Genomic DNA, 16,769 nt, shown 5'->3' with positions numbered 1-16,769 from the left:
GCAGAGTCATTCCAAAGTCACCTCTAGTACGCACCAACGATTGATTCTTAGACAACAGGCAAACAGTAGACAAGCCCGAGATTTCTGCTAGTTACACGAAATAATTTATATTGTGCCGTTTTTATAATAGTATATTAGGTTGATGTTTATAAAGAAACATGGTGCTAAGTCGCGACCATTTAACTACCATATACTTGGGAATAGATAACATATTCCCATTCAAATAAACTTTGGGGGCGTAAAGGCGAAAATCTAGGAGGAAAGATAACTTGCTGGCATATGGAAGAATAGTTTAGTTTCCACGATACACGCAAAATGTTTTGGGAGAATATCTTTGTGCTCATCTGTAGCCAAAATCGGAAAAACGCCCTTTGTTCTTGTTGACAGGACGAACAAGAAACCTCGCAATACTGAGCAGCAGACTCAAGCCTCACATTTCGGAAAATCATCCAAATGATCACAAGTAATGATTTAAAACATGGCCAGGAAGACGGTCTCTGTTGTAGTAGTGGTGACAGAAATTTTTTGTAGTTTCATTTAAGCAAGGCGAAAATTTTCGAAGAACCATATGAACTATCTAACATGATACTTATACGTTAACCCGAAACACACCAACTAATTGCCATTGTGTGCCACTTATCGAGGTGACAAAAATAAACCTTCAAATTTATTTGTACGTAATTTAGGCTTTTGACTGTGCACAAACCAGAAATAAAAAAGTAGCACAAAAAAGTGTCGCGATACAACTGTGTCGTTGCCGACGACCGTATCGTTGTACTTCGAAACTGCGCGCTATCGGTAACCCCTTTAAGGTTGTGTGTACCTCAAACTATAAACACTGTTAATTTGCCATCCTACCTAGTTTTAACTTCTTTACGTCTTCTCACCCTTTCCTCAAAATTTGGATTGACTGACTGACGGACCTTTCTGCAAAAAGGTGTAGCGGTAAATAAATCTACAAAATCACTAGCTCTGTAGGTTTTCGACATTGGATGCTGACCACATTAATTTTAATGGACTCACCTGGCTGAAAGCGCTCGGTCATGCATCCGTATCAGCTCAACATCTCCTGTAATCACTAGCCAACTTAGATCAGTCGATTCTCGATATATTGATAACCTATCAAATATATCTTCGACCCCCCTTGATTCTGACTTTTAATTATATTAGGTGGGCAAGATTCGTAGTAGAAAATGCTACTGGTTAAAACTTTTTCAAACTCCGAATATCCATGGCATCTTCATTGGTGAGCCCGACGTCATCTGGCACACCAATTTGCAAACTATGAGTCTGTTCCTTTTCGGAATTTTATATATCATAACTTTTATTTTATTTTTATATATTATGATTTTTTCGTGTTTTTGACCATATATATTTTTTCCTCGTCCATTCTTGTACTTGATATTTCACCATGACGGAAAAGATTCCTAAGGTATTTAAGTTAAAGACTATGACTTCACCTTCATTTCAACTAATGCCCTTCTACCAAGACAAGATCGAAGCTTGTTTCTGCTACTCAGAGGCTGACTTCTACAAGTACAGCGCAAACGACACACGTACACGATTCCTTGCAGTAGTAAAGGCATTACCGCGCGAATTTAGCAGGTACGTCACACCTAGTATGTTTACTAGTGATGTTCCGGAACCTTACGAAACCCTTAAACAATCTATCCTAAAACCGGAGATCTAACCGATCGACAAAGGATAGATTAACCCCTTAATAATATCCACCGGCAACACGGTTCTGCGACAGATATGTGGATGAGAATAAGTGGGGGGATTGACCAGAGAACTTTGGATGATGGCCTATTCAGGCAACTTTTCTTATCTAAACTCCCCCAACAGGTGCAAACTGTGCTGGTATCATTTCAAAACAACGCCATAGGCACGATGTCTGCATCTGCAGATCGCATTTTAGGGATCACCAAATCTTCTAACGCCGAGTTTTTTTTCAGTCAAAGAAAAGCCTCAAGTGACACAGGATTACATTACAGAACTGTGTCATATACTTACACGTTATCTTGGACTTCGTAATAACCGTAAACGGTCACAAACCGCGAGAAGAAGCCCTTTACGTAAGCGATCTGTCTACAGACTACGAGTGACGGATAACCCTAACGAGTGCTGGTATCATAACCAGTATGAGAAGTCTTCCAGAAACTGCAGAAAACCCTACAATTATCGAAACTCAAAATCTAATGACACGAAAAAAACTCGGGAAACTTCTCAGTCGACCGTCGTTCACGGCAATCGTAGCCGACAAACATAGACGTCTGTTATACGTCACAGATGTGATAACTAAAGTCCGCTACCTCGTCGACACTGGCGCAGAAATTAGCGTGCCTCCTGCCAATTCTAACGACCGGCTTCATGAATCTTTTTTAAACTTACAGGTGGCAAGCGGAAAGTTCATCACCATATATGGTAAAAGGTACGTTTACCTGGACGTGAGTTTACGCTGGATCTTCGTTGTTGCAGATATTTCTATGCCAATCATTGGTATAGACCTCATACAACATCACAATCTACTCATTGATACGCACAAACGGAGGCTAATAGATGGAAACACTAATTCAACTGTTTGCGTAACTCCTTTTTCTGGTCGCAATTTATCTACAGCCCCAATTAGGCACACCATAGACCCATTAAATCAACCATTACTCGATAAGTACCTTGAGATATATCAACATCAACCGAAATCGCTGTGTGTAACCAGCAATGTTACACATCACATCTCGACTACAGGACCACCTGTATTTTCAAAAGCACGACGACTGGCTCCCAAAAACCCTGGGTTGGCTAAAAACGGATTCGACCAAATGATAGACTTAGGAATCATTCGACCGTCAAATAGCCCATGGTCTTCTCCTTTACACATGGTCCCTAAAAAGGACAGCAACGATTGGCGTCCAACTGATGTTCACCCTCAACTTGAAGTGGATGCTCATTGGGATTTTTTACTGCACACGATCTTATGTACTACTGAACATTCAGTTCCTCAAATGGTCACAAAAAGCTACAAACAACCTCCAATCATCAAGAACCGCACTCGTCGTTTGTTAAGCCGCAAAAGGCACTGTTGGGCCGAATATAAACGAACCGACAATAACGACGCCTACATGTAATATAAACGCATAAGGAACATATGTTCAAAGGCAATAAGAGAAGACAAGCTTCAGTTCCAGACCAAGCTTATCGATAAATTCGGCTCCAATCCGAAAAGCTTATTCAGTTACGCAGCTTCTCTTCGACAAGGCAGAACTGGAGTTTCCCAACTGCTTGGTCCCAATGGCCCGACCAATAACGACGGTGATGCCGCCAACCTTTTGACTGAACAATACTCCCAGACATTCCAGCTGACCCACATCAACTATACTGACGAAAGCTTCACCTGCACCTGTACAGGACTTTCCGAAGTGGATCTGAGTGCTGACCTGGTGCTCCGTAAACAGCAGCACCTAAGAAAAGACACTTCTCCTGGTCCGGATATGGTTCATTCCGCTGTATTGAGGGAAGCAGCTTCAATCCTAACGACACCACTTAGCGTGATGTTTGCACACTCGCTAAGCAGAGGCAAACTACCGGAAATTCGGAAGCTGGCCCACATCACACCAATTTTCAAAGGAGGTCGACGCAGTGAAACCTCAAGCTACCGACCAGTGGCCCTTCTCTCCATACCTTCCAAAATTATGGAATCCCTAATATACGACGGTATACAAGAATACTAATCATCCTCAAAGTTCCTCTCACCTCAACAGCATGGTTTCAGAAAAGGTCATTCTTGTATGAGCAACCTGCTGACTGCGGTGGATAGATGGACAAACATCCTTGATCGCAAGGGGAAGGTTGACGTCATCTACCTGGATTTCTCAAAAGCTTTTGATAGGGTCAACCACGTATGTCTTATCAAGAAGCTTAGACGATTGGGTATAAAACCCCTTTTGATTGATTGGCTCTCTTCATATTTAGAAAACCGACACTTTAAGGTCAGGGTTAACTTCACTCTCTCTCTCAGGCTATGGAATGTCCTAGTGGGGTCCCCCAGGGCTCAATACTAGGACCTCTTCTCTTCTTGATTTACATTAACGATCTTCCTCAACAAGTTTCATCTGACTTATTGCTTTTTGCTGATGATGTGAAACTTTGAAAAGAGATACGTAATCATAATGATATACTAGTTCTTCAGGAGGATCTGACCCGACTTCAAAGTTGGGCAGACGACAACGGACTTACCTTCAACACTTCAAAGTGTAAAGTAGTCCATCTGAGACATGTTGCAGACTATAGTTATAACTTAGGTAACTCCCCTCTAGAAGTTTCCCAAGTCGAAAAAGATTTAGGAGTGTTGGTACCCTATGACCTGAAATCGTATGCGAACTGTGACAAAAACGCCTCTCAAGCAAACCTTGCACTGGTAACATTGAAGCGCTTTTTTGGCCAGTTTGACGGTAGAACCTTTCACATAATCTTCAACAGTTTTATTCGTCCCCATTTAGAGTACGGAAACAGTATTTCCTCCCTCCCTCCAAAAGGATAAGGACACTCTGGAACGTATCCAACGTCGAGCCACGAAATCAGTTCGGGGACTCAAATTCAAACCTTACGAAGAGCGCCTCCAATCACTTAACCTTTACCCATTAGAGTACAGGCGTCTTAGAGGTGACCTTCTTATGACTTGCAGCATCCTTAATACTTCTGGTCATCCCCTTAAACATCTTCTTAAGCTTAGTCATAACACTAACCTAAGAGGTAACACCCAGAAATTGGAGACCCTACATAGCAGAACAGACTGAAGACACAACTTCTACTCCGTTAGGGTTGTCAAGTGCTGGAATTCGCTGCCGACTGAGTTAGTCCAAGCGACCTCCCAGGAGTCCTTTAAGAGGAAACCTGACTTATTTTTAAGGACTAAGGATAACATATTATTATGACTTACCAAACTCTTTTTTTTTCCTCTATTATCGTTCATATACCTAGGTTTTTGCCTGGAGGTATTGGTGATCCACTGCTACTAGACACGGAAGCCCGTTAGGCGAAAGCTTCTTCTATTCCGTCCTCAACCATTTGAACCATTTGATGATTATCGGCGTCTGAATGCTAAAACCATTCCCGATCGTTACCCGTTGCCCCACATTCACGATTTGACAGCCACCTTGAAGGGTACAACTGTCTTTTCGAAAATCTACTTGGTTAAGTCCTATAGCCAAACTCCTATGGCCACTGACCTCTGTCACCACTCCTTCCTGTCTCTACGAATTTTCGCGAATGCCTTTCGTTTTAAGAAATGCTTCCTAAACCTTCCAAATATTCGTAGATGTTGTTTCTTGAGGTCCCAAGGACGTACATGCGTATATTAATGACTACGTGGTAGCATGTCCGAACAGACAATCCCATCTCCAGCATCTGGATATTGTGTTCGAATGACTACAAAAACATGGCATTACGGTAACACATTCAAAAATGGCTAATCGGAACCAAGTCCTTAAACTTCCTGGGCACACCATTGATGCTCAAGGTATCAACCTCTTAGAAGCAAGGTGGCGGCCATTCTGGATTATCCAGAACCGACCACCATTAAGCGATTGCGCACATTTAACGGTCTTGTAAGTTTCTATAGACGGTTCATGCCAAAATGTACGTCCTTTACGAAACTGTTAACCGACCAACTTCGTGGAAATGCGAAATCCATCAATTTGGACGATACTGCGAGAAAATCATTCTCCACAATTAAGGAACTCATCCCCAAAGCAACAGTGGCTGCACATCAAGATGCCAAAGCACCCATTAGTATAGCAGTAGACGTATCCGACTTAGAAGTCGGAGGAGTCTTACAACAATTGGTTAATCACAATTGACAACCTTTGGCCTTCTTTTCGAGACGGTTACTAGACACTGAATCGAGGTACTGCACTTTCGATGGGGAACTCCTAGCTATGTACTGTGCTGTACGGCATTTCCAACACTCTATCGAAGGAAGAGGATTCACACTTTTTACCGATCATAAACCTCTTACCTTCTCTTTAAGCTCATCTCCAGACAAGTACTCACCTCGAGAGTCTCGAAAACTGGACTACATTTAGCAGTTTACTTCAGATGCACAACATATTTCTGGAGCAAACAATATAGTTGCAGATGCCTTGTCTCGTACAACTTCCTTGAACAGTTTCCAAGGAATCTACATTTTTAAACTTGATCAGCTTCAAAAAGAAGACATTGATCTTCAGCATGAGTTATCCTTAACAACTCTAAGACTGCTCATTAAAAACAGGTGGGAACAGGTAAGGAAACCCTATTACGCGACATATCAACAGGTGAGGATCGTTCAGTCGTGCCAAAACATTGTCGACGCAACGTCTTCAATACGTTGCAGAAACTTTCTCAACCAGTTTTGCTTGCCTGGTGTGGATATAGACGTGAGGGAGTGGACACTCTCCTGTGTAAGCTGCCGAAAATCTAAGGTGATTAAACACAATAAATGTCCCTCAGGCTCTTTCAAGACTCCTGAAGCCCGTTTCGACCATGTTCGTCTGTATTTAAAAGGACCTTTACCAGATTCAAATGGATTCTCTTATCTCTTAACTTGTGTGGACAGTTTCATTCGATGGCCAGAAACAGCACCCATCAAGGACATTGCTGCTGAAACAGTGGTCCATACCTTCGTCAAACGGTGAGTAGCAAACTTTGGCTACCCTTCAACTATCACTAAAGACCGTGGACGCAAGTACGAATCTGGACTTTCCCGCTGTCTGACTACATTACTGTGAATCACCTGATTTCGAACCCCTTCATTGACAGCTCAAAGCATCATCCTCAACTGTAAACGTTTCACAGTGGACCGACTTTCTTCCACTTCTTTTACTTGGTATTCGCATGCAGTGAAAGCTGACATTGGATACACAGCAGCTCAACTGATTTAAGAAACGACCCTCCAACTTCCGGGAGAATTCTTAGATCCTTCATTTACTTCAGTGAATATGGATCTAAACTTCTACACGAGCAGGCCTACAAACGCAATGCGTCCAGTTAAACACGTTTCTATTCGACCACAGTCAACTGATGTTTTTGTTTAACCTGGCTTACCATATAATACACATGTCTTCGTATGTTAAGACTCACATCGACGACCACTCAAATCAGCATACGAAGGGCCCTTCAAAGTTCTTCAGCGTGAACCTAAGTACTATATAGTCGATAAGAACGGCACTATCGATGGCACCAGAATCAACCGTATCAAAGCAGCCTATTTAGGGGAAATCCTATCAATGTCGATTTCCCTCTAGTACAGTCGAAAGACACGTCTCCTACACTTACGATACCGCATCCGATAGCCATCACTCACAATAAAACTTTGGCAGTATCCGAAAATAAACTTAAGACAACGCGTTATGGAAGAAGAGTAAGATTCCCAGAACATTTAAACGATTATTGCACGTAAGACACTGATCGACATTTTGTTTCATCTCGATTTTTCTTTGCATTATGTGTAATATAAAAATAACCAATTTCAATATGCGTATATTTACATATTTGTTCCAAAAAACAACAAAATGTTTTGCTAATATGCTCGCTAATGTATGTGTATTAAGAAAGTTTTGTTTTAAAAAAAGAAACAGAGAAAGTCACTCTGTAGTAATCGTTTTTACGCCAACATCCGATTTTTCGATATATACCACTGTCTTGAGCTCTTCCACTTTATTTAGTAGACTGTGAGCATTTGTGTAGCACACCTTTAATGCTGTGGAGAACTTTCCATTAGCACCCATAGTGGTTTGGCGATGGTTTGGCTTTGAACTTTTACAATGTGAAAACCCTTAAGGATGAGGTATCTTTCACCGTTTTGGCGGCGCTCGTTTATTTCTACCTCTGCAGCTCATCTCTTAATACGGTCGACGAGGCTGAGATCCTTACGAACGTATATTCTGCATCCAATCAGTTTGAGTGAGTTTCCCAGCATCGGGTTTCTTTCTTCAACCGTAGCAAAAGTAGACTTCAAGAGGCGGCCCTTCTGAGTACTTCCAGAATCCACCTTTTGTCCTATTCTATAAAGCATACAGATGCTAACTCTTGAAATGATTCTAAGAGTAGCCTACTTATTATGAACTTAGTGCAACTGAGATAGTGCTCAAATGTGGCCTTTGGTTACTTTCGGAGGATTCCCTTAACATATGACAAGTTGCTGACCTGTCAGCGAGGTCCGTCTTAACATGCTGTGGAATTTTAACCCCTGAAATCGTCTCTTCACTGCAATCCGTTTCTAATTTGGCGTCAGTTGCTGAGGTCGCATTCTGTTTCCTTACTTTTCTTTTCCTAGGTGTGTTCATAGGCCACTCATTTACCTCATTTTGTCTCATAATAAAATCCTCTACACCGCTCCGGAACTGAATCCGTGGATCCACTTACCTTATAACTATCTATAATATGCTTCTTCTCTGTGCGCATTTCCGTTTTCCTTGTGACCATGCCTACATCCGTATGCCTGTTATCTACTTCCCTGATGGGGTCCACATTTGTGGTCTCAGTTAAATCCAGAGCTAGGCTCATGATAACGCTCTCTATTTCACCGAAAGCGAGACTCTGTTAATCTACTGCTGCCTGTTTATCTGAGGGCAATTTTCTAGCTATATTCAGCGGCTCGATAGCCTCTAGAATCAGCAGAGACTTTGTAGAACAACCTGCTATGCACTGCCAGAGCGATAATGGCTTGCAGCACCTTTTATATGCAGCCGGTGTGAGTCTGGTGCACACATTGTGGCACTACTTATTACAGTTGTCAAATTGCATCCCATCATCGACAGGGAAACGGCATGTAAGTCTGACACAACGATATTTTACCTTCGCCATAAAAAAGGTGTATTTTAAAGCTTGCTTGATAGGTGATAGACATACAAACAAAACAGAGGTTTGTATATACATGTATCAAAAAACAATATAAAAACAAAGAAAATCCGACTTCAACAGCTACGAAACTGACCTTAACACATATGGATACAAAAAATACTCAAAGATATACTCAAAGAGGAAAAATAAATAACAATGCCCTTTGTTTTTTTGTGTCTGTACTCCATAAGTACAGATGATAGAACCTCTCTAGAAAAAAAGCGACACTCTTGGGGGTTGCTTTAACTGAGATATACTCAGTTAAACAGATAAAAGTAGTCTTGATGCGTACTTGGACGATGAGTACTATTAAATATACTCAAAGAAAAAATACCACAATCCTTTTTAAACAACGCTGTTCGACCTAGAATGGTTCAAATGGTTCAAATGTTTGAACTATAATCCACATTATCAAATGAATTAAACAGAAGTTAGTTTCCAGAAAGGCTGAAAAAGTTGGTAAAAGGTCGATTTATGAAAATAGACTAGGTCGTTGAAAGTTTTTAAAACACACCGTTGACCATTCTTGTAGGTCATATGTGCATTTGCCGCCTTACTTGAGAGCTGCTCGTAGAATGGTTTATTTGCTAATGAAAGTATAGGTTACATATTCTTATACCGATTAAGAATTGATGGATATTTCGCAAGCACACGGTGGAGATGTTGTCAATATTGCAAATTACTTACTAAATGATTTAAAGGTTTCAATCGTTCATCGTATTCATTATTTGTTTACAGAATAGCTATCAGATCTGGGAAGAACTGATTTCAAAATGTACCAAATTCCATTCAGCTTTAAAGTAAAATTTCTTATTCTCAAACACAACTTCTAGAGTTGCGACCCAGGCATCGTCTGCATTTTTGGATACATTTCAAAAAGTGGCGGATCTGGCTACGAAGACGCTTGGAGGCAGCAAAGAAATCGGCGCGTGTCTGACCCGATACTGTATGCGCCAGAAAAGCCTAGAATCTAAAGTAAAATCTATGGGAAAGTAAGTACGATTCAGTCCGTCATGTACTAATCTTTATCCAATTGCTATTTTGGTGTGGGGAAATTAATTTATAGCATTGTACATTTAAACTTATGTTTACTATTTACAACCCTGATCCGCCACAAATGTTTGTCATAGTCTGAAGCTTCTTGTTCAAATCCCAAAAATTCTTTAATCTCGATAGTGTGATTAAGTTATGGAACTATTAATCAATGCCTAATATGATTGTTTTTCGGATTGTCTTCCAGTCTAATGATTTGCATAACATGGTTGTTGTTTGTCAACCCGTACCATTTTACTATATACCTCCTACTAATATGCTGCGAATTTTCTTATTTGCACGGACAAACGCTTGTATAGGTAGATATTTGTTCGCTCTTCAGAATATTAGATTTATCTATTTTTGGCTGGTAAAGTGACCTTTCTCCATTGACTGATTAAATTACTAGTCTATAAATAATCAATAGGGAAATCTAATCAATGGGTAAGGTTGTTAACGTGCTTAACGTATATATATATCAGTACTCAAAATGGTAATATTTCGGTATAGGCTGCAACTTTTCTTAACAGTTTTATGTGCTTAGATTCGGGCATAATATAAGTGTAGTCTACGAATAAACTTGTGTGCTTTCAAACAACATTTCTGATTCATTCACTTTTAACTTGTATTTTATTCTGCCGTGTACAAAGGATATGCACTGCCACTGAATTTCTTTTCTTAACTTTTTGCCGTAATATAGACTTGTGTTACAGTTGAACTTTAGGATGGTAGTGTTATGATTATTACATACCGATCATGTTTTTCTCTAATCTGTATTTTAGTCATCTGGTCACTAGTCTTGCCAACCCTCTCAATTCGAAAGTAGATGAGTGGAAACGTAATTTGTGTCAGTTAGAAAAAGACCGAACTCGCCAAACTAAGAGAGTGCGCGCAGAATTGAAAAAAGCGCTTTCTGAAGCACAAAAATGGGAAAAGAAGGCCGCTAAAGTTGGTGTTACTGGTGGTAGTGGTGTGGGACCCGGTGTAGGCCATGGTATTATACCTCATGCAAAACATATGTGCTCCAATTCTGAATCAAATGCAATTGGTTTACAAACTGCTAAAGCTGCACGTGAAGTTGGAATCAAGAAAGAATTAGTTGAAAATACAGAGAAATCTGCGATGCGTTTGTTGCTACTTGAGGAACGAAGCCGGTTTTGTTTTTTCGTCTCTTGCCTTCTTCCAATACTTGTAAGTGGAATTCCAACTATCTAGACTTAGTAGTGATAATATGTGTTGTTTCGTGATGTTCAGTTTATTTTATCCGTGAATAACTCAGTCTCATTCCCGACATTCTCTGATTGATAAATCAAAAGAAATTTAAATTTAGACAGTCGGTTGATTAAAACGTATATTTGCATTCATATATCCATAGATAAAGTTAGAAATATGGAATAATTTTGGATCTCAACAATTACTATTGCTAAAAATCTTGATTGCGTTTAAAATATGTCGGTGTTTGAAGAATACCAACGAGGAATACTGTACTAATGTAGGCTCATGCCGAGTTTTCCTAAGATAATAAGGGAAAATCAAACTATCTTCAGAACAGTCGTCTTATGTGTTTGTGCTTTTGCTTTAAGTATCAACCAACGCATGACTTAAATACATACGAATAATGCTTCTGTTTTAATTTTCCCTTTCGCTTTCGTATTTTTGAGCACAAATTTCTCATAGTCCTGTTTCAAACGACTGAACAAGATAACTGATTGATGAATATTTGTGTCAAGTTGTAATTAGTAGCTGGTGTTTATACTTCTTCCTGTTTATCACCATCCAAATTAAGTAGTGCTTTTTGTTCAGAAATATTCGAAACTATTTTTTACTGTACGTAATAAATTTACTTGGAAATTACTTACTTACGCCTGTTACCTCCAATTGAGCATAGGCTGCCGACCAGCATTCTCCAATCCACTCTGTCCTGGGCCTTCTTTTCTAGTTCTATCCAACTTTTGTTCATTCTTCTCATATCTGTCTCCACTTCTCGGAGTAATGTGTTTGGTTTTCTTCTTCTCCGTTAACCTTCAGGATTCCATGTGAGGGCTTGCCTTGTGACGCAGTTGGGTGATTTCTTCAATGTGTGTCCTATCCACTTCCAGCGCTTCTTCCGGATTTCTTCCTCCACTGAAATCTGGTTTGTTCTCTCCCATAGTAGAATGTTACTGATAGTGCCTGGCCAACGGATCCGAAGTGTTTTGCGTAAACAACTGTTAATAAGCACCTGTATCTTCTGGATGGTGGCCTTTGTTGTTCTTCAGGTTTCCGCCCCATACGGTAGAACTGTCCTGACATTTGTATTGAAGATTCTAATCTTGTTGTTGGTTGATAATTGTTTTGAGTTACTTGGAAATTATGCGTATTATTTCTGTTAGTTTGATGTTCTCCTGATTGTGTCAGATGGGTGTACTTTTCAGAACAGTTTCGTCTTGTGATTGGGTAAAAATATAAGCTAGTAGTAGTTTACAAGCTTCCTTACTAAGCTACGAACTACACTTCTTGATAGCGTTAATACTACTCATATATAATAGCATTAGCGAATGGAATGGTATTTAAACCTTCAACCTACACCTTGCATGCGGTTAGTGTAATATACCGGTTCTATTTTTGACAGAACACAAGAAAATGTGAAATTTTTCATGAAAGTGCAGCGTTCAGTTTGCAAATGCTAATTTTTAAATTTTTTGTCGACATCTCGCAATTTAAAAGTGTCACTTTCTTTTTGTCTTAGGAGTGTCAATCAAGCATGTTACATGAAATAGCCACTATGGATGAACTTATTAAGACTCTAACAAAAGAAACTGAGTTTCCAGATCAGTTGGTTGAAGACGTAGAGTCTATTGTACTGAGGATGGGACGACGTGATTTTTCTGCTTCTCGAGGTAGCAGTAAAATCATGTCAGTTTTCGTACCAGATGGTGGAGATAGGATAAACAACATAAATGAAGTTTTAGGAGGTTTGCTTATGACTAACGGTAATCGGAACTATGTCAATTCAAGTGATACGGAGTCTGGTCGTCACGGGGCCGACATGTTGTCACCATATCAAATTTGCCGCGACTTAGAAATGGTCGGCCGATGCAATTCTGTATGTGACAGTGCTGATATTTCTCTATGTGGAGCCAGTTCACATAGTGGCAGTGGGGGAAGTAATTGTCCATCCCTTTTGTCCCCCGCGCGTAGTAATGTTGCTCATTTGGGCAGTCGTGAATCAAGTCTTATTTCCGTGGATAGTGCAGCCTCAGGAAGTGGCAATGCAAATTCTACAAATTCTATTGGAATGTCAAATACAAACATACCACATTCTGATCCTGTAAGTCTTTAAGTGATTGTGTTTTTCCAGTAACTACTTTCTTGGTTAACGAGATAATTGTACTCGGAACTTACTGTTTTAGTTGTTTCAAGCAGAGTTAGCAAATAATGCTCTTTGTAATTAGTTTGATAAATCTGTCGATAACTTTATAGCCGTGTAAAAAACCTACTGATTACGTTATGACTATGAAGTTTTATAGTTTTGGTTTCCAATCAGGTATATTTCTAACACTTAGCAACAATTTCATCGCAAATAACTCAAAAGATTTACTAACGTAGTATAGACAGTTAATTATTCAAACTCGTTTGTCAATTTCTGGTTCGTATGCTCCGCTCTGAGTCATGTGTATTGGTTCGTGAAATTTCCCGACTCCTCAAACTGAGTTAGGTTTGATGGGGTCTGAACCTTCAGTCTTATGACTGACAGTTCAAATCTTGCTTCATCTGATAAAGTTTAAGAAACTGAGTAGCACAGAAAGATTTATATCCTTAGTCCAATGAAATTCATTTAATTTTGAATATTGAATATGGGTTTGCACATAGTAGCTGGTTTTTAACGAAAAACACTTACTATCCTGACTTCTTAGACCTTAAATCTGGTTTATTTCAATGCGTAACACTTTTTTCTTTAGCCTAACCAATGACAGTTCTTGGAAATAAACTTTCAGACATCCTTTCTTTGAAAATTGCATTCTCTTCTCTTGTTTACATATTTCATAAATTGTCTGACCACTGTTCACAGGTTTTTGTCACTACTTGCTTTTTGTCTGCACTTATTTAAGAAAAGTGTGCTATTGAAAAAAGCAGTCTGAAGTTGCTGCTTCATATATGATCGTAGTATGCAAACTATCAAACTACAGTAAACACAAGTAAGGCCATGTAAATACTTTCTTCATAGCCTAGAACTTTTCAATCTGTCTACCAAATCGGCCGCCGTTTACGCTAACGTCAACAAAAAAGTAGAGTTTGAAAATGCGGAAAATATTTTTGCATTTTGTAAATACATATATGTATATTCGTGATGTCAAATATAAAAAGTTATAGTCACTTACTTTTTATAAAAAAAAGACAAAACATTTTTTGGTGCTTGTGTCAGGAATCATTGTTCTAAAAATGAGACATTCTTTTTTTATTTTATTCTAAACATCTTCACCGTCATTTTTATCTGGCACATAGTTCAATCCAATGCGACTGTACTGGTAATACATGAATGCGTGTTGACTGTTTAGTGGTTCAACGAAATTGACTACTATTTTCTCTCAAACTAATTAGTCGTAATAGAAACGTCCTGCGAGTGCTTCCAAGTATTATATATATTATATATATAATATTTCTAAATACAGCAACGAGTAACTCCGCTTCAGACCATAACGAAAAACAGCCTGATTTTAGACACATGCTAACAAGCTTTAAGGCTGGTTATGTGTCTTTTGTTAGTTATATGAGATAGTTGTCTTCTAGATTACAGTAATAAAGCCTTCAAGCAGAATAAATTTCTTAAAAAAGCCATTGCGTCACTGAATAAATAATGAAGGTAATTCAAAGCAGATTTTCTTTGAAATGATGTCTTTCTATTCTTCTATAGACTCATTTATTAAGCCACTATAAATGTAATTGCTCAGCTTCAGTAAATGAATTAGATCTGATTTTAGTTGGGATTTAAGTTGGTTAACAACATTGTATTATATTATAAAATATTCTGAAATCAAGGCGAAAACTTCACTAATTGGAATTACCATTTTTGATTACTAAACAATGCTCAATCTTTACTCGATGGCTTATTAATTAAGACGTCCTACTTCCTGCCATTGGGTTCTGGGTTCGAATCCCGTTCCACTTACTTCGTTTCTTCCAGTCGGATAGTATCATTAGCCTGTACACTTAGAGTACCAATCACATTCAAGTACTTAGTAAGTAAATTAATCAAGAAAAGTATGTATTGAATTTCATAAAATTTTGAATACTGTACATATTATATCAATTATACTGTCCAATTTAATAAGAGGTGATGAAGATATTCATGGAAGGAGTAAAGGGAGTTTCACATAACTTGACAACAAACTAATTTCAACAGTTTCTCAGGATTATATATCTTTTTTCTTATTTTAGAAAACATCGTAACTATTGTTTGCCAAATTCTGTTATTTATATTTTTAATAATAATTCTCACGAAAATTCAAAGATTCACTGTGTGTTTGAACGCTAAATGGTAGTTACTTAGATTTGTTCAGTAAAATTTAGGTGTTGTAAAGATATATTTTTCACTATTGTCTGAGAACATCGATCTATTACCACCACTGATGCTACCACTACTACTACTACTAGCATTAGTAGCAATAATAATGATAAATGTTACCATTATTTCACACAACATACAAATGACCTTAAAATGTAGTATTTTTCGTTGTTTCGCAATAAACTGTTAGCTAATTTCGTAATAGTAAAGAACTTATGATCTGGTAATTTGTCTAACGTTGAAAAGTCATTACTTTACGCTCTGTACAATTTTTGAATTATTTTTGTCGTTAAAAAGTCAAGTTTCAAAGCCGTATACATTTATGCTTTTTACTAAAATCTTTTAACTAACGGGTACTTGAGTTGTTAGCCTATGTTTTTCTGCTTCAAGCATATTACAGTCAAATAAAGCGCTAAAGGTTTTGATATATATATATATATATAATCTGTTTAAATAACAAGGATGATTATGCATTACAAGTTGTATTTTGATAACAAATGAATATTTGTGTTCGTCAGTCTTTAGCTTATCACTCGAATCCATTACTTGAATGGTTAAGAGTATCTTTGAATGGAGCACTCCATACACAGTGTATGGATATTTACGTGTGGATATTTACATCATTGTAACTCATCAATGTACACATTTGACGTTCATCAATTTGACTATTTACTACCTATGAAGGTTCTCACTGTAATATACTGTCATCAGACTTGACACAATAATTACGGTTCATAGCTCTGCTCATGAGGTTGCACATGAGTTGTTATATTATTATAATCACTAATAGTTCTCTGTGATTAAGTTTGCTTTATGCATGTTTACTAGTCAATTAAAATAATTCACCGTAGTTAATTTTACAACGAAATCATCTCAGGTAAATTGGCAAAATTTTAATAGTGGCTGATAATTTTTACTTACTGCCTTCTCATGACGGGAGTGTTGTTTACGAAAGTGAGAGGACGAAAAGCGAATGTCCGGCGCTTTAACCGGGTTGGTGGACACGGAATGTCCACCTAGGGGAGTTGGAAAACCCTGATTCCAAACCAATGGTGCACATGGGCTCCAGGATCCTGAGGGAACAAATGGCGTACGAATCAATCGTTGGTGACCGTCTACCATGGGACTGCATCTCCTCATGATGCTCCGCTGCCTTGTTTATTTATTTTTATTTATTTATTTATTTAAACACATAAATATTGATACAAGGAAGCACCAGATAAATATACTCCTCACAAATCTCATTTGATTTGTGTGAGGGCTGTGATACTGCCCAGGTGCCCAAACTGAAGCAGGTGGTTTTCTTAGGGGGCCA

General features: G+C 38.5%; 1 protein-coding gene across 1 annotated transcript in view; it reads left to right on the top strand.

Moving 5' to 3' along the window:
- Window positions 1-9,509: 9,509 nt before the first annotated feature.
- Smp_161120 (actin bundling/missing in metastasis-related) overlaps window positions 9,510-16,769 on the top strand; it is a gene marked incomplete at its 5' end in the record, with an annotated part of 41,201 nt that continues 33,941 nt past the window's right edge. The window contains 5 exons of the mRNA XM_018789982.1: window positions 9,510-9,578; window positions 9,616-9,677; window positions 9,711-9,869; window positions 10,692-11,100; window positions 12,638-13,219. Of these exons, the coding sequence (XP_018655371.1) occupies window positions 9,510-9,578; window positions 9,616-9,677; window positions 9,711-9,869; window positions 10,692-11,100; window positions 12,638-13,219 (1,281 nt within the window). The remainder of the gene's footprint in view (window positions 9,579-9,615; window positions 9,678-9,710; window positions 9,870-10,691; window positions 11,101-12,637; window positions 13,220-16,769) is intronic.

The sequence above is a fragment of the Schistosoma mansoni genome, chromosome W, assembly GCF_000237925.1.
Source record: "Schistosoma mansoni strain Puerto Rico chromosome W, complete genome".
Lineage (NCBI taxonomy): Eukaryota > Metazoa > Platyhelminthes > Trematoda > Strigeidida > Schistosomatidae > Schistosoma > Schistosoma mansoni.
Note: the sequence above shows the minus strand (reverse complement) of the source record. Positions and strands in the feature narration are given on the sequence as shown.